This window comes from Epinephelus fuscoguttatus, linkage group LG14, assembly GCF_011397635.1.
Source record: "Epinephelus fuscoguttatus linkage group LG14, E.fuscoguttatus.final_Chr_v1".
Classification (NCBI taxonomy): Eukaryota; Metazoa; Chordata; class Actinopteri; order Perciformes; family Serranidae; genus Epinephelus; species Epinephelus fuscoguttatus.
The window spans coordinates 553790-572738 of NC_064765.1; the positions used below are offsets into that span (position 1 = coordinate 553790).

The 18949-nt window shown below is 43.6% G+C and overlaps 1 protein-coding gene across 7 annotated transcripts in view; it reads right to left on the reverse strand.

The window, feature by feature from the left end:
* Nucleotides 1-14033: 14033 nt before the first annotated feature.
* Nucleotides 14034-18949, reverse strand: part of fgfr3 (fibroblast growth factor receptor 3) — a 97168-nt gene continuing 92252 nt past the window's right edge. For all 7 annotated transcript variants that reach the window (XM_049596105.1, XM_049596106.1, XM_049596102.1 and 4 more), the window contains exons 16-18: nt 16491-16628; nt 15837-15942; nt 14034-14208 (exon numbers count right to left, since the gene is read on the reverse strand). In XM_049596105.1, coding sequence (XP_049452062.1) covers nt 14044-14208; nt 15837-15942; nt 16491-16628 — 409 coding nt within the window. In that variant the 3' untranslated portion in view covers nt 14034-14043. The remainder of the gene's footprint in view (nt 14209-15836; nt 15943-16490; nt 16629-18949) is intronic.

The window sequence follows — 18949 nt, forward strand, 5'->3', positions numbered from 1 at the left end:
AATCAGAGTCTGGCTTTGTAGCAGCCTGCATCAAATGTTTCTTCTGACAAAGTGAAATCAAATCAGAAGTCATGTGACTTCAGTGTGAACGTACGTGTTTCATCCACAGCCTGAATATAAAGATGGACGACACGTCTTCACTTCCTCCCACTGTTCAACACTGAAGCCAAAATATCTGGGATGCTGCCGCTGCCATCTTGAACCAGTGACATCATTTGGAGCCAGAGTCTATGCACTTCGACAAACATCAACATGATAAGAACAAAAGATAAGAAATATTACCACAAGCATGAAGGGGGCGGGGCTTATGACATGTCAATATACAGTAGACAGGAACGTCCTGTGTTTGTGACCCATCCACCACCCAAACCTGCCTTCATACCAGACTGCCTCCTGGCTCGTCGTTACATGTGGGATATGTGTGAATTTTGTTGCATTACTTTTCGTATGAAAATGTACAAACAGTTCATGAGAACAGCGTGAACATGGAGTAAGTGTGCACGTGTTACTTCTGTCCTCAATCTGTGTTTTGATCACTGCGCACCTACGTGATGTGTGTATAATTATTTACTCTCCCTCGACACAGAGCTGCTGCACCACTGATATCTTTAATTAAACGTGCAGGTTACTGGTTGTCTTTGCTTTAACAACTCTGAACTATAACCACATTTATCACAGCCAGTCACTGCTCAGTGAATACTCCACAGTCCACCTGTGTTAGAGGAGAGCGCTGTTGGATCCACAGTTGTGTCTGCACGACTGCTTTAGACGGTGTGAAACTGATTTGTACAGTCAGAGTTTGGTCCGTTAACTTCCTGTTCTGAAGTGGAGTCCAGCGGTTTGACAGCGAGCTGCGTTTGGCTGCAGAGTCAAAGAGTTTTATGAGTTCGTTCTGCGGTCCAGAGAAACAAACACTGTGAAATCAGTGACAGTAGAAACCTGCTGTGAACACAGAGACACACCAGACGAGGATCCTGAGATGTGCTCTGTGTTCAGACGTTCATCATCCATCTGCTGATGGGGTTACATTAAACTTTACAACGTTTGGTAAAGTTTTAAAGTCCCTGCACTGTCAGCTGTCAGTCAGAGAGTATGGGCGGGACCAGGAGGCTTCTTTCCATATATGGATTTCCTGTCGATGCAGTTTGAGACTCTTGACTCAGTTTTTCTTTTCTGTTTGTCCTCAGACATCATGTTCGGCTGCACAGGAACACCTCAGTTCAAGTCAGTCAAACCTTTCACTGAACTTTTTTTATTAATTTATTTCCACATTGTGACTCTGTGTGTTTTCATGTTTTGCTTTTGAAACATTTGAAAAAGAATAATATCCAAAACCAACTGTTGCCTCTGTGAGCGACACCCGAGAAGCTCCCCGCTGTCAGAGGGGCATCCACAACCTAAGCAGCAAACAAACCTATGTTGGTCCCTAAACTATCATCAGGTCTATTCCTGCCGCTCGCTGGGACCCCACTTCTCCAAGGAGCGCTGAAAACCGGATTGTTTTACACGCACCTGTTCCTGAACGTCACTCGGCTACACGCCTGTCTCTGAGGGAGTGCAGTTAATCGCTGATTTGGCACACTTACAGTGACAACATACCAAGGTCCAGTTTCAGGAGCTCACTACACACACACACACACACACACACACTGATACTCCCACGCCTACACACACTCTCACACACACACACACAAATAGATGATCAGTCAAACCTCTGACCCGCACACATCTACACACATTCAAACACACAGTGTCAGGGACTGTTCTTCATTATCAGAGGACGAGGGCGGCTGCTACAGGAAATGTTTTCACGTTCATAAATGAGTTATTAGATTTTTAAAACTTTAATGTTTGAACGTTAAAAGTTGAAGATGAAATAAAACACGTCTCAGTTTGTCTCTCTTGTTGTGCAATCAGTTCACGTTCGATGAAATATCACTGTTTAAGATCAGATTTGGTTTTGTTGGTTTTTTTTTCTGATGGAAGCATTTGTTGTACATGATGTGTTCAAGGAGCATTGGAAATTTGAAAAGTAATACAAGATAGTTTTTACAGTTTTTGGCTGATGAATGGTGTAAAGTTAGAATGGCAGGTTTTTTTTATTTTTTTTTATTTTGTTTTTTAACGAAGCACCTTTCAAATTGTCTTTTTAACATTTAAAAATCAGCTTTTTAAAATCATCTTTTCTCTTTAAAAATCATCTTGAACTTTTCAATCGCCCTTTTTCTTTTGAAATTTGGCTTTTTTTCTCCTTTGAAAATCTGCTTTTTAAAATCACTTTAAAAATTGCCAGAATCAAAAATCATCAGTAAAATACAAAATGCAGTCATATAAAGTTGTTTGCCTCTTCTCTAAGCCAAAATAAAAACCTTAAGTCCCTCTCTGATGCTATAAAAGTCATTTGACATGCCCCCCCTATTCAGCATCAGCCCTCCTCCCCTCATAAATAAAGAACGGTCCCTAACCACTAACACAATAATTGTGTAACCTCATGATGAGACGACCAGTCCGGCCGCTCAGCAGCCATCTTTGATTTCCCTCCGACTGTTGAGTCACCAAAATAACTTGAGACTGTGTAAAACACATAAAGCTGCGTTTTCAAAGGCCGAACTCAAACGTACAATTATTTTCAGTTGTCGGCAGAAACGGGGCCGAAGTTTGTGTATCCTGGAAGGCTCGACGCTCTGTGGCTTTGACTGAATGGGAAACAATTAAAGTGCTTCTTGGCAGCACATGAAGCCAGACGGCGATAAAAATGGCTGAGCTTTTCACTGAGCAAGGCCCCACAGCTCGGCCTGTCTGGAGTCATGAGAAGCTTCTAGAAATCTGTTTTTCTGCTGGACTCTGGGTCGGCCTCTGCTCCTCTCTCTCTCCTCTCCTCCTCCTCCTCAGTGTGGGAGCTCAGGACACTCTGCAGCTGCACAGCACAACTCTCTTATCACTGGGAATGAACCCTTGTTGCACAGTACCTGCTCACTGTCCTGGTTTATTCTCTGAAGTCTGTCAGTCAGTGTCCACCTTGTCCCTGAAGGAGCCACTGTAGGAACGATGGTGGGTGACACTTGGAGGTAACAGGAAGTTGTCAGTAACATAGACTGTGTATGGTTGGTCCCAGTGGTTAATCTCTGAGGCTCGGTCACCTTCAGTTTTTACATGGGCGCAGTGATTGGTCACCAGACCTGAGGGTCGAGAGGTGGAATGAGCGCAGAGCAGTTCAGAGATGTAACCAGGTGTGTGTCCTTTAAAAGCTATATCACCACTGGTCACGCTTGGTCAGTGACTTCCAGCGTCACACACCCACGAAAAAAGCCGTCCTTTCATGTCGGCATGATGTGTGGCCGCTCGCTGTTATTGCTCAACGGTCGGACAACAACCACATTTTGAAGGAAAAAAACATCAGTTCAGTTGGTGGTGTTGTACTGACGTAGTGCTTTTATTTTGAAAGAGACTGTATCAAACTGTACATTTCCTGTGAAAACAGAAGTGTATTTTGAAAACAGACAATGCATGTAACAGGCTGAAGTTGACACGGCGTCCCAGAACGTCAACAACCAACACACCCAGGGTACCTTGGACGTCATATGTGGACGTGGAAAGTCCATGACCAAATGTGGACATGTGACGAGGTCACAGTGAGGATGATGATGATGGAACAACAGAGACACTACAGAGAGGACGTGTTGTATTTTACAGCTCAGAGCGTTTCAACATGTTGATAACGAAGAAGGAAACAGATCAGGTGAACCATGAAATAGTAATATTTTCAGATAATCCTCACAGCCCATGAACGCAGCACGAGGCAGTGGAGGTAACTGGGACGTCTGCTGGTTCCTCTTTGAAGAACAACAGACGGTCAGTCGGTGACATCTCTGTAACATCATATTGAGCTTACACTGCCAAACCTTCAAACCAGTGAGACGCTCAGTCAGTGTGTTAAAATGAATATTGCTGTTGAACGTGCCTCAACCAGTAATAACAGAGTGTCACAGAAAGACTGACATTATATTTTACATTTGAGTTAAAACCCAAAAAGTTTGAAAGGTTTGACACATTTAAATTGTGTTGAGCGGATTGAAAGCTGCAGCGTAAGGTTGGGACATACATGCAACAGAAAACAGTTTCTTATAAGAAGTCACAAACAAGACAACGAGTGAGGAGCCTCTTATATAGACCCCGCCCACACCTCCACACAGGTGTCCTCACTCAGTCATCAGTCGGTCAATCTCATACAAGCATTCACAGTATGACATGTATACAGTTGTACAGGCTGTTTCCAGGTGTCTTTGGTTGCTCTCTCTGATTTCAAACAGCCTCTGAATTCACACACTGATGAACTCACACTGTGGGACATCAGTTTTAGGACTTTGCTGCTCAGTGGATTGCTGTTCACTTTGACAAGGTGACATCACAGACTGGATGTCCAGGGTTCTGTCACATTTTCATGGAGAAAATTTCAAAACTTTTCAAGGACCCACAGTATTAAAGACATTTCTTGTCCTACTTGTCCAACATTTTAAACATGTCAGATTTAAACTTTGTTCAAACATAACTTCAGCTCACTGGTATACATGAAGGGAGACACAGAACACGTGATGGGAAACAAAATGATGTCACACATAGACATATCAAAGCAACGTGACGTCAACAGCTTCAGAAAATAAATTTGCTGTTATGTTACTTATGTGGACAATTATATTATCAACAGGAAAAAAGACCAGTGTCACGCCAGAATGCCACTGGATGCGTGTCTGCGCTGGTTATCTGCTGCATGCGCCACCGTCCATCAACACCCACCAGCTGCGTTTGCCGGACAGCGGAAGTCACGAGGACCCACGAGATCTCGTGAATTCACGCATAATCGCGCGATATAACAAGATGTAGTTTCTATAAACAGAAGCACAAAACCAGAGGAGTAGTAGGAAGACATCTGGGTGCACCTCCATGATTAACATCTCCTTGTCCATGGTGTCAACGGGGTGAAATGACGTCTGGAAACCTCTGACCTGTTGACTTCAGGCCTGCCTCCGCCCATTATGATGTGTTCAAGGTGTAGTGCAGGGAAATATGATCCGTCGTGAACACTGTGTATTTTATTTTGAAAATTAACTGGATGTTTTATTTTGCTGCGTTGTGCTCCGGCATCCAACAAAAATAGAAGTCCTGTGTATCTGTTGCGGAGGGCTCCAGAGCGCCGCAGCTGTGACGGAGCCGGAACGCAGCACAGCCGCAGCCGGTGGAAACACACACACTGACTAGAATTGAAACGCTGCCGTTCCGGAGCGCAGACGCAACCAACACACATCTGGTGGAATTTGGGGGTTAAGCTTTACAATCTTGCAGCAGCCTCCCCAGTAAAAGTTGGTGCCTGTTGGACCCATCCACCACCCCACTCAGACTTCCACCCCCCTTAACTTAGGTTGTTGTCCCGCTGTGTTTCCCCCCGACGCCACCAGGCGGAATTAGACAAAAACACCAACTGGCCGTGTGTCATGCTGTCGTGAAAAGACGACTTCTTTCGTCGGTGTCTGACGCCAAACTTCACTGACCAAGTGTCGGTATTTGACGACTTTGGAGTGAGACCAGGTTGTTTGTTCTAACATCAAGTCCAAACGTTGTTGAGGGGAACAACTTCCCACTGAGTACCAAAGTCCGAAAACTAATTTTGTCATTTGCCACGAAGTGTATTTCAGTTCAGGAAAACTTAAGTTGAGGTTCATATCTTGTTCTCGTGCAGTCTGGTGGCTCCATCAGAGGTTGGAGTGGAACAATGATGGCGTAGTCTAGCAACCAAAAGATGCCTTGAAACAGTTTCTGTTTATTTCAACTTAAAGGAACAGATTCTGTGAAAAGACTTGATCCACCCGTCACTGCTGAAACTGACCTGAGCAGCTGGATCAGTTCCAGGAGAACCTGTGCTGGTCTCTGTGAAGGAGGGAAACATAAAGTCCACTGACAGTCGTAGAGTCGTGGTATAGAGTGACGACCCTCTGACCGAACCAAACACAGTCTAACTGGAGTTGTGTTTAAGGGCACAAGGTCAGATTCAGGAGCACACTCAGTTTGCTTTAAGTCTAAATTTAATTTGTTTTCAGTGATTGTAAAAATCTTGAGCTGCTGCCATCAGTGAGCAGATGAAGAGATTAATGAGCTTCAGCACGTTTCCTCTGCTGTGAAGAGTTTTAACCAATAAATCTTTACAGAGTGAATTCTCTGTTTGCCGTCTTCACTTGTTGTAAACTCACCAACAGGAAAATATCCTCAAACTAATGTATCAGTAACCCATCACCTTGCAGCAGCTGTAGAGCCACACCTCCTCTTCCTCCTCCTGCTTCTCCTCCTCTTCCTCTGCTGGGCCGGGTGAGAGGTGGTTTAAAGGTCGCACAGCGGTCTAAAGAGGGAGAGCGGGCCTGATGACCGACAGCCAACGGTTAGCAGAGAGGAGGAAGAGTGGGGGGAGAGGAGGAGGAGGAGGAGGAGGAGGATGAGGAGGAGGGGGGAATGGAAAGCGTCCACCAGCGCAAACACCTCTGAAACAGAAACATCCATTTAGCAGCGAAAACAAGCCCCCCTCACAAGACCTCCGTGAATGGGCCACTTCAGCCGGCCGAGGAAGTTCCAACGAGGGGCAGGATGTTCCCCTCAGGACGCACTTGAGACGGGCCCCGGGCCAAAAGCCTCAATACATAGACCCCTTCTCTCCCTCTGTCACTGTCCAGCTCTGCCCTCCCACCCGGGCCCAGCAGCTTCAGCAGCCCCCCAAATACCCCCCCCACCATCGCCCCCCCTCCCACCAGCCGTTTACTGAGCTGCAGCCAGCGAGGCGGCGAGGGAGGGCGTGGAACTGTACTCAGCAGACAAAGACAGAGGGGCAAAGACTTTGTGTGATTAAAGAGCAGTTAAGATGCTATGAGAGGCTAATTTGTTCACTGTGTGACAGAATCAACAGGAAGTGGGGGCCGCCTGCACTTCCTGCTGCAGTTTAAAGGAGAACACTGCTTTGAGTTAGAGTTTGTTCACTGACTGTGTCCTTTATGTGATCACAGCTTTTATGTTGTGAATATAAATTCACTTTGTCAACGTACATGTAGCTACATGCTAACGTCAGGGAAACATGATCTTGGTTCTACCTGATTTCAGGTTTTGGTTTGGAAGCTTTTACTGGTCATTTTATTACAGTACAACATGCTGCTGTACTTCCTTACAGTCATTCTCCAGCTGAAAGTACACTGCTACATGTAGCAACATGCTAACATTAGGGAATTCAGTAATCTTGGTTGCAGATGTTTTTAATGTCTCTCATATTAAGAATGGCAGGAGATGCCACTATATTCCGTCACAGTCATGCTCAGCTGCAGTGATGGTGCAGAGACAGAGCGCGCAGATTCAGATCAATAATCATTAATAATGTGGATAAAATGACTGAGTGGGTTAATACCTGGGAAGAAACACAATTACTGCATCATCAGAATAAAACCAAAATCTCAGAGGATATATAGTCTCCTGTTCACACCTGACCTGTGCAGACGAAGCCAGCTGAGTATCTGTGCTGTACTCTGGGTCCTGTCACCACGTCGACCGCTGTGTTTCTTTGTGTCCAGAGCTTGTTTGTTCTCAGTTTCAGCCACAGTCAGTTTGTGTGGAAGGAAAACAGGCCTCGATATCCTCGACTGTGTCGACACAAAGACTTCAGACAAAACAAACTCTCCGTCGTGTGTATTTTGGGTCCATTTCATTCACATAAACTTTCAAACTTGTGATTTGTTGGTGGTGAATCATAAAGTGTGTTTGTTTCTCTCAGTGACAGACAGCCGACACAGCACACGCCATTATAACATGTTTATTGAAAACCTTTTTGACAGCATAGTTCGTCAGGCACAGAGAGAGTTGTGATCTAGTTCTTTCCCCCGCTGGGAGCTGTTGGCCCCGAGGGGACGATGTGGTGGAATGTTACAGACGATTCATCGTGATCAGAACAGGAACACCAGCGCAACAAACAAGCATTGAATTACAAATAAAAACAATCACATAATGCCAAATGTTAGTTCCACCTGTCTATGTTAGAGACATGAATACAGAGGGAGGAAAATAAATTATGGGACTGGGAAAATAAATCAGAGGACAAACATGATTTTGTCTCCATACGGTTTAAAAAGAAAGAAAACCTGATGTGGAATGCAAAATGAAATGAAGTGAATATGAAAATCATTTCCTCTCTAAGATTCTTATAAAACAGCTCACACAGCTACATAAACTCTACGCATGTACATCAGCAAGCAGATCTCAAACTATAAATTAATGTGGACTAACATGTCGGGTTAGAGCTGCAGGGGCAAAGAAACCAGACGAGCGCTGTGTGGAAATAAAATGTGTAGTTTGGATCTGAGTGGAGGGACGAGTGTGTACGTCTCCTCCCAGCTTCACCTTCAATCTGATCCTCTTTTATTTGAGAGAATAAATAAGTCCGTCAGAGCGGAGACGACAGGAAGTTAAAGGCCCACGTGTGGCTGTACATACAGTAAGAGTCCCTCCCTGCTGACAGCGACCTCGTCTCTCAGTCAATACCAAAGAAAACTCTGAAAACCATGTGTTGTTTTAAACATGTGACATTTGAGGGCCGACACTGTGTTCAAAGCTGATTGATTTCCTGTCTTGATGAAAAAACCTGGAGCTGAATTTAGACTGTTTTAATGAAACTCCAGACCGACCTGATGGGAGCTATGAGGGTGAGACACATGCTCGGTGCACCTGAAACTGTGATGGCGTCTGCTCAGGTGCTCTTTGGGTTGTTTTTAGCCTCCTTTGGGAAAACAAACTTCAGTTTAATTTCTTATAGGGACAGATAATATATAATCAATATATAAATGCATGTCAGATAACTTTTTTTCTGATTTTTAAAAAGCGATTTCTTAACAGCAATTAATTTTTTTTTTCATTTTTTAAAAACTTCAAAAGTGATTTTTAAAGAGCAATTATTCTAAAAAGATTTTTTTCCATTTAACTAAAAAAAAGCTATTTTTAAAGAAAATACATTTTCTGTAAAAATGGCGAAAATGAAACCAAACAGGACTTATCTTTGGATTTTTAAATTTCTGATGGCCTTGAACTTGTGACGCCAGAAAAAAAAAAATCACATCTGAGCTTAAATATTTCATCAAAATCACTTTATTTTACATCTCATTTAAAATTTGGCCAAAAATAAACCGTTTGTACGATGAGAGTGAAAAACTGAGACTTTTCAACTTTTAACTTTCAAACGTCAAAAATCTAATAAGTCATTTATGGTCATGGATTTACCTCCAGTCACTCAGGGAGGGTCAAAATAAAAAAAGCCTGTGATGAATTAAGAACAGTCGCTATGGACGCCTGTTGCCGTGATTTCTGAGTGTATTTAAGTGTATTTAATGTCAATGTTTATAGGTCTCCTGAGCTGAAAATCTCTGTGTGAGGAAATGCAGACTACTTTAAATCAAACACTTTGGAGAATGTGGGTTTTCTAACACTGCAGGTCAGAGAGCTGAAATAGGGCTGTTTTTTCTGAGCTGGTGAAAAACGGACATTTTGGAGAAACATGTTTTTCATGCAACAGCAACGAAACGTATCAGTGAAGTGCCAGATCGGTCGAATACTTAATGTGAAGCTTCATGAGCTCCAAAATGGAACAAAAGGCCTGAAGGGAAGTCGATAGGTTCAGTTACTGGCTGCCATTTTTCCTCCTGTGATGGATCTCCTGCTTCACGTGACACACGCAGGAACGCCATCGACATCACACATGTTCAAAACAACACATGGTCTTTAAACAGAGAGACGGAGCTCGACAGGGACGCAGAGAGAAAAGGCTGGGGGCGTGTGATAAAAATAAAATACAGGATAAACGAAGCCAGGAGCAAAGCCTGATGGGGGGCGTCAGTAAAATGACTACTCTACATCATCATCGTCTTCATCATCTTCTGGCTCTTTAATGAGAAACAACAGTGAAAAGCAGATAGCTTTGAATAAAAATACTCTCGCCATAGGGAAAGCTTTTACCCAGCATGGAAGAATAAATAAAACAAACAGCGTTTCATCAGATCCGTCCGACCTTTACACACAAGTGCCTTCTCATGGCGTTCGCTCCAGATTAAAAACCAAAGGCTAATACTTCCATCGCCTGCTTCTGTGAGAACTGCTTCTTTATTCAGTTATTATTTTTGCAATTATACATTCAAACGTGATCAGAATGAATCAATCTGCTGTTTGTTGGCTGAATGTTTTCAGGCACTTCATAGATCTGGGCCCAAACTTTAAACAACGACTGGGTGAAAGCATTCACTTCACAGAGGCCTCGTGTCTGTGCACAAACCAACCACTAAACATCATTTACATCAAAATCTCCCAGTGTAGCAAAACAGTTAAATACAGGTTCTCACTCCTTTAAGTACTTTAAATATTTGGGGGCGATGTGTTTAAGTACTGACAGTAAACTCCGTAGCAAAGTGTTCCCACTGTTAATGTTTAGCAGCGAGTGAATGTTGTGTCTGAACCTTCAGTTCTCTTGAACGTCCCTTTCCCTTTGTGACTTTGCTAAAAACAGACTCTGTAAACATTTTCAACCCGCTTGCTTTTTGGGGTCAGCTGGAGACGACTGCATAAAAAACAGGGGAGATATCCATTTGGCAATCCCATGATCCTTCGCTGCACATGTGACCTCCGCCCGCCTACATTCCACAGTGCAGCATTTGGTTCACAGAACTCGCTGAAATCGACTTTAAGACTAATTTGGCACTTTTTATTTGCTCCCACAGACGGAGCGAAGGATCCTGCACAGTCGTCAGAGTCTCCTTTAACAGACCGACACAAATACGGTTTATATTTCTGTTTGGCCGTGCGACCTGTGAGTCGCACAGCACGCCTTCATTTCAGTATTAATACTATAGAGCAGCGATAAAGTCTCAAAAGTCTGGGCAGCTTTTTCTTTCTCTTATTAACAGCTTTACATTTCTGCCTTCAAGCTGACGTCTCTCTGTGTGAGTGTGCACACAGGTGCTGAGTGTCTTGCTCAAGGGCACATCCTCACGCAGCTTGTTAGCATCGACCCTGTGACCTTTCTGTTACAAGAGTGTGAAGCCTTCAGAGCGACCTTCAGAAATAAATCCTCCTAACTATTCTAACACTGTTTAAACAAACCCTCTGAGTCTCCTTTTGTCTTTGTTTGATTTATTCTGTTTAAATGTCACATTTTAGTTTCAAGGCTCAGAATCAAAGACTGAGACCTTGTTTCAGACCGAAGCCGCTGACGTTCAACGATCACATGTGACTATAAAACAGGAACAGAGAACAGTTTCTGCACCTTTACCGGACTCACAGTATTTTCTCATACAAAGGTTTGTATCTAATGAAACAGCACCAACTTAACTAGCGCCCGTACCAGCTGCAAATTTGCAAATAGGATCCTAAAGGAATGACCCGCCCTACGCTCCCTCTGATTAGCTAGTACTCATTGCCTTCATTGGTTGGATTGGTTAAGGGTTAGCGTGAGCCAATCAAAGACAGAGTAAAGGTGGAGTAACGTCGGCCATTCTTTTGCGATCCTAGGATTCGCAAATTTGCCTACTGGTTAGGTTTAGGAAAAGAAACGTGGTTGAGTGTCGTCACATTATGTAATTAACGTAAAGTTACTTGATGTAGAGTTTTGTACTTATCATAAAATTACTCAGGTTTGGTTTAGGAGAAGAAACACAGTTTGGGAGTCTTTACATTTCGTACTTGCAGTAAAGTTACATACTTAACCTTAAGTTACGTGGGTTAAGTTTAGGAAATAAAATGTGGTCAGTTTAGATACATAACATGTTTGGGTGTTGCATAACATGGCAACACCCAAACATGTTATGTGGTCAGTTTAGATACATAACATGTTTGGGTGTTGCCATGTTATGCACTTAACGTAAAGTTACGTAACGTAAAGTTTCGTACCTACTGTAAAGTTACGCAAATTAGATTTAGGAAAAGTAGTTTTGTACTTATGGTTAAATCACGTAGGATAAGTTTTGGAACAGAAACGTGGTTTGGGAATCTTTGCGTTACATACTTAACGTTAAGTTACGTAGGCTAGGTTCAGAAAAACAAACATGGTGACGACGTTCATTGAAATAACTCAAAGTTCACCTGGTTCCAGTCGTGACACAAACACCTGTTTCTACGGGAAAGTCCACGACCCCATCTTCCTCCTGACTGTCGCTCTTTTTAGTACTTCACTTTTTACTTCCGTCAGCGCGCTGGTCACATGATCACAGCCTTCGATTATGTGGGTTATATATGCATTGTGGTGCATTACTCTATACATACGAACAGTGCATGAGAGCAGCCTGGGACTCAAAGCCCCAGAATGCAGTGCAGCTGAACACAGGGTGAGTTTGGGGTCAGCAATGTAAAACTGACTTTTCTTTTTTGTTCGCAGTTGAGACTTTTTGGCCGACACTTGTTCTCTCACGAGCTTTCACATTTTTTGAATGCCCCGATTTAAAGAAAGAATTCTGGGAGATGTAGTTCATCCCTGAACAGTGAGATCGAATCAATAGGAGGATTTTTCTCTGAAGGCTCCTGATGATTCACAGCTCGTTGTTGTTGATATTGAAAACGTCGTAAAGTACTTCAGTCGTACTCTCCGGCGTCTCCATACAAACCTCCAGGCGCTGCTTATTCTTGCCCAGCAAGAGTCAATCGTTGCTTCGATATTGCAAACGTCAACTTTTCAAACCAGAATTTAAACTCGTCGGAAACGTCAGCGTCCCTTCAGCGGAAGCCTTCAGTTCCCGAATCCTCCTCTGGCGGTTGAATCACACTCGCTCTTATATTCATCTTCCCGTCTGTCATACATTCTTATTTTTTTAAAAACTGTAAACGAAACAAAAAGATGGATCAAAAACCAGAGGAGTCTGAAAAATAACGCCGCAGTTCTGTTGTAAAATAAGTTACAAAAAAAAAGGAAATAAAAATCTTTGCGTACAGTACTAAAATCCTAAACTAAACCTTTCAACTTAAGAACCACGTTAAGTCTATAAATATCTTTACAAATATACACGTTAATTATTCAAATAAACCTTTTCACTTTAAATGATTACATGTTTTACACTTCCATGACAGTGTCTTCTAGACTGCAATGCTTCCATCCTAAAACAATACTTTAAAAATGTAGTTTTGTCTTTACGTACATGGCTGTGGACAGCGATATCATACATATTTGCATTTATATATTTACAATAAATCATTTTCTAGATACATTAAAAAAACAAACCTTATTGTACTAATTACTGAATGGCCCTGACACGTCGCCTCACGTCAGCTGAGGAATTTGTTCCATGATTATCACAAAGGTGTTTTTTCGGGAAGCTAAAACGGGACGATGGCGTACAAATTCATGAGAAAACATTTAAATGCTGTCGTCCTCTCTGTCGTCTCCTGTCAAGGAAAAGTTATCGAGTGTCTTCGGAAGAACGAGTCCCATCATCGAGTCGATTCTGGCTTTGCTGGTTTCTTGTCGACGGATTCTCCTTGAGATCGCAAACCTTTCTGGCAACCTCGGGGCTCCGTGCAGACGAGAGGGTTAAAATCTGAGGTCCCCGCCTACTGGATCGCCAACGAGTCACTGACCAATGCCCTTCATTCCCTCCTCGTACTTCCTGTTTGTCCACATGTTTCAGTCTCAGGAGTTTTTTTTTTTTATCCCAGTAGGCACGGAATGGTTTCACCCCACAGATTGTCCGTAACAAAAACTGGCCCGAGTACAAAAATATAATTTCATTTCTGAAAAGAGGAACACAAACATGGTTCAACGGCAAAAAATAATCCTTCAATGTTCCAAGAGTCTGTTGGGGAGGAGGAGGAGGAGGAGGAGGAGGAAGAGGAGGAAAACTCAGTCAAAGAGTTTAAGACGAATCGGAGCGCTGAAGCACTGTGGAAGTATTGCATGCTGAGTTTTCATTTCCATATCTTGAGGAGTCACTGAGAGGTGTTTGTCAAACTGTGAGAGGAGGTGAAAGTCCGACCGCCCCCCCCCCAGCTCAGGTTTTATGTCCTTATCACCCCGTTACTGGGGAGCTGTTTGGGAAGACAGGGCTCGTCAGGCAGCGGGTCGTGGGCGAACACCGAGTCGTCTCCTGACGAGCAGGTGCTGTTGGAGTCCTGACAGGTGGGCGAGTACTGCTCGAAGGGCACCGCCAGGTCCAGGTACTCCTGTCAGAGGAGAGGTCAAAGGTTACACCACGGTGTCACAGTCAAATCCTCTCCGTGCTCACATGAAGAATAATAATTTACTTTATTATCACTCAGATATTTTAGTTCAACATGATTTTTGTTTACATGTTTCTTCCTCACAAAGTTTATTTGACATCGTCAGAGTTGTTTTTGTGGTTTACATGACGGTGATAAAACAACAGTCACCAAAAATAAATGTTGACATTGTACGTTCCTGCAAATTACAAGTGTGTTACATCTGCATGTTTCACACGTGTCATATGTGCATTTCTAAAGTGACGTAGTATCTGAGCTGACTGTCATCAGGAGCTGGAGGGGGAACATGGTCTCACTCCAGAGTCGCTGAATACCGGCACGTGGTCAGTGACTTCCAACATCAGGCACCGATGAAAAAAGCCGTCATTTCACTACGGACTGATGCGCGGTCGGTTGCAGCTGTTGTTCAACAGCACCCGTCGGTGTCAGAGCGAAACACAGCGGTACAACAACGAAAGTAAAGGTGGTGGAGGCGCAAGTAGGGCGGGTGGGAGGGATGGTGTAACCACGTGTGTGTTTTGTTGAACAAAAAAAAGTCAATTAGAGGTGTTGTACCAGCGTAGAGCCAACACACCCAGGGTACCTGGGACACCATATGTGGATGTGGAAAGTCCATGACCAAACGTGGACATGTGACGAGGTCACAGTGATTTTAATAAGTGCTGATGCTATAAAAAGGGGGTTATGTCCTGATTGACAGCTGTGCGTGCCAATCAGTGGGCTCACAATCCACAAGATTAGTTGGACGGGTGTATGGGCGGGAATGTTGTGCACGTCATATGTGGATTTGGGGGGAAAAAAAAAAAAAAAAGTGGATATGTGACAAAGTCTCAGTGAGAACGTGCGGAGGGGACGGTGGATGGCGTGACAGCGAGGAGAAACAGCTGCAGAGCTGCAGACACAGTTTGAGACCAAAACACAACTCAATCTGTCGTTATTTAGCCGCTCGCCACTGTTTCCTTCGACCTTTAGCCCCACAACATGTGTGGCTTCACGGGACATTGTCGCTGTGTTTCCTGTTGCTGCTCAGCCTCCAAACGTGAGTGTTTTTTAGGGACTTGTCGCCGCATGTCCTGTTTCAGCTTCAAAATGTGGGTTTGTAGGCACCCATCACTGTTTCCTGTGCCACCTGAAGCAGGTACTTGCAGCCCAAACATCATCTTGTCCCGACCAGAGCAAGTGGTTTTTAAGTGCACGTTAACAACGTTGTTGAAACATAAAGTTTAAACGTATCTCTACATAACAGCGTACAAATGTAACGTATCCGTCGTCTGCAGAAACGCATGATGTCAACATTTTGTCTGTTAAATTTAAATCATGCAAACAGCTCAACATTTCAAAGAAAGACAGTGAGATGAATGATACATTCTCCAGACTCTGATCCTGCATCAGTTATTCTCTTCTTATGTGTTGAATACATGTAAAAAAACAAAAGGTGTGTAGCTGCAGCCGTCACATCTGACTGTGAGCTGGAGGGTGGCAGTCACTAAATGAAGAGTCGCAGTGGTCCAAGGTGAAGCTTCCTGGTGTTTGTCAGTGTGAGTGAGCAGCAGCTGTGCAGACAGACTTACATCAGTGGAGGTCATCGATAAAACCCGGTCGTGATCTTCTACCAGCTGTCTGAAGGTCGGCCTCTGTGACGGCACGGCGTGCCAGCACTCCCTCATGATCATGTACCTGAAACAGCCACAGCTACAGTTCAGTTTCTGTCTGTTACAGTGAAACCTAAAGCTACAACACGTCCTCTCCTCAGATCTCACACTGTTCCCTCTGATCCCTGCTGCTCTGCTTCATCTGCAGCTGGATGCTCACGCTCTGTAATTAAGCCTAAAGCAAAGTAAAGGCTCATCACTCTCAGTTTTTACTTTCATTTGTTGTGTTTCCAGCTGCAAGAAGACACTGCTCACCACATGGAGGAACTCTGAGACGAGGAGAGAAACCTAAACGAGCTGCTGGACCTGCAGGATGATCTACAGCAATAAAAGAAATATGATGTATGGCTCAGCTCGTCTTTTAAATCTTCTATTTGATCTTTTTTTTTTTTTTTTTTTGCAAAGATTTGTTTTTATCCAAAGGTGCTCAGATTAAAGTGCAGGCGCAGCTCCAAAAATGTGTCGGGTTTCTGTTCGTGCATTTGAAAATATTATTTAAAAAGACAAAGTTAAAACACAAGGACAGTTTCCAAAGACAAAAGCAAAGCTCCAGATATCCATAAAGACACGTACAGCTCATGGGTGCAGTTGGCAGGTTTGTCCATCCGATGTCCCTCCTTCAGCAGCTTAAAGAGTTCCTCTACAGGGATTCCCGGGTACGGCGAGCCTCCCAGGGTGAAGATCTCCCACAGCAACACGCCGTAGGACCACCTGAACACACACACAGGACAGAGTAGAGGTCACACGGTGCTCACCGCCTGAAGCGTTTACAGACGCTTGTGTTCCTCGGATAAACTGATGAATCTGCTCGAGCAAATATTGATCTTCAATCACGTCTACAGCTCTCCATTTAAGAATCAGTTTGACATTCTTATTGTTCAGGACAGTCAGTCGATACCTGTAAACATAAACAGCTGCAGCCTCGAGCCGCAGACGAGACGAGTCGAGACCCAAAGTCATCAGAAAGAAACGGAGGATGGGTTTTTCTTTGTTAACAGATACAGAGCTGAGCTGAAGCAAGATACTTTAACTGGTGCTGTCGGTCTGTTTCTCATTGGTTCACACTGACGACGTCACCACAAAGCAAATCAGCTCATTGTTGAGTCCAACTGAACATTTGAGCCAAATTTAAAGAGGCCTTGAGGCATTCTTTAGATATCGCGTTCACAAGTGTGGGATGGAAGGATGGACATTCGGCCGTGGCGTCGCTGGCATAAGAATGGGTCACAAACACAGGTTCAAACATGGAGCACTGATTTCCTACAACAGCTGGACTCTGTAGTTTATAACAAACATTACTGAGTGAAGAATAAACCGTACACTGGTTGGGACTATTTTCAGCGGCGGATTGATACACATCTGATGCTGTAGTGAGTATTTCTGACAGCAGGACGGTGTGTGTGTGTGTGTGTGTGTGTCCAGACTAAAGGAACATGTCGCCCAGCGGCTCACTGATGTGTTTGGAGCTCCGACGCTTCTTCATCCTTTACGGGCCGATCACACAGATGTGACAGGAAACACCTCTGAATACATAATAAACATTTTCAACAGGAAACCGACTGAAGACAAATGAAACACGTTCAAAGAACATCAGCAGCACATGGACACTTTTGTTTCTGCTTATGTTTCATCAGTTTCATAAAATCATCACTGTCATGAAACTGTGAGGCCTGTACGAGCTGCAGGAATATGGAACTATGTCTCTGGTGTGAAACTTTTCATAAAGCAACACTTTTATATTTCGATGTAAAAAAACATTTTAAAGTGATCCAGTTTAGATCTGATGAGAAACAGTCACTCATCTTTACACTGTTTTAAGCGTAGGGGGAACTCTTCTGACACATCCAACAGTTTCTAAACGGCCTGCGAGCTCTGAACACAACCTGAATATAAAAACGTATCACAGTGTATCTGCAGTTTGAGTCCAGCTGCTGCTGCCGGCTCTGCTGCACCTCTAACCCGAGCCGTCCTCTCTTTGTCTCTCGTCTGCAGCTCAGCGTCTGCATTATTCCTAAATGGCTAAAAATGAGGGACGGTAATCAGATAATGACGTTTATTAAGCCACTGTACTATTGTTGGTCCAGTGAATCAGAATCAGACTCCTCCTCCCTCCGCGGGCGCTCAGCGGGGTTTAATCTAATTATCCACACTGCGGTCTGGAGGCTGAAACACAGTGAGCCTCCGTCCAATCACACACAGAGAGACGGACAGAGAGGAGGCTGAGGTGAAAGAGAGACGTCAGTATTCAGACGTAAAACTGAAACAACTCAGAATAACTCGTTATCACTGCTGTGTCGCAGACGGGAACTAATCAGGTCTCTGGGGTCAGGACAGGGTCAGGGGCCGTTTGTTCTGTATGTATGTGTATCTTACTGTTAGATCAATGTTCTTTTCGACATTTTAGAATATTTTCCTTAATTTTATCGACATTTCGCAGAAATTGACTGAATTTTTTGCAACATTCAAGTAATATTTTTGGAATTTTTATGAACTTTTTTTTGACATTTTATTACCATTTTTTCAGCTATTTTATAATTTATTTTTTGACATATCATTAAAATTTCCCATAAACCTTTAATGCTTTATTCCGCCTTCACACCAGGGCCACATGACTCTATGGCAGTATTTATCAGCATTTATCGCTCTGGCTCCTAATGGCAGTGATGAAAACACAACGCCCATGTCAACATGAAATTTTAGCCCCTTCAGTCGGCGAGATGCAACGACATGCTTCCAGAAAACATGTCCTTCAATGCCCAGCAGCTGAGACATCGATCCGAGTGAAAGACTGAGTCAGTAAGAGATATTAAAAGAAGTAACCACAGTTAGGTTGTGGATGTTGTGCCTCCATGCTCCTCTATGCTGTTTGCCTGTTCACTAGCCTGTCTATGACGTCACACATGACAGCTCTGCTCTACTGTGAGAAAGGAGTCTGTCTCCATTTTAGCAGGTTTAACTCTCTGTATCAGTCTGCTGAGGAGGAAATCAGTCAATAAACAATGTCACTGACTCCTGCAGCAACACGAGCTGAC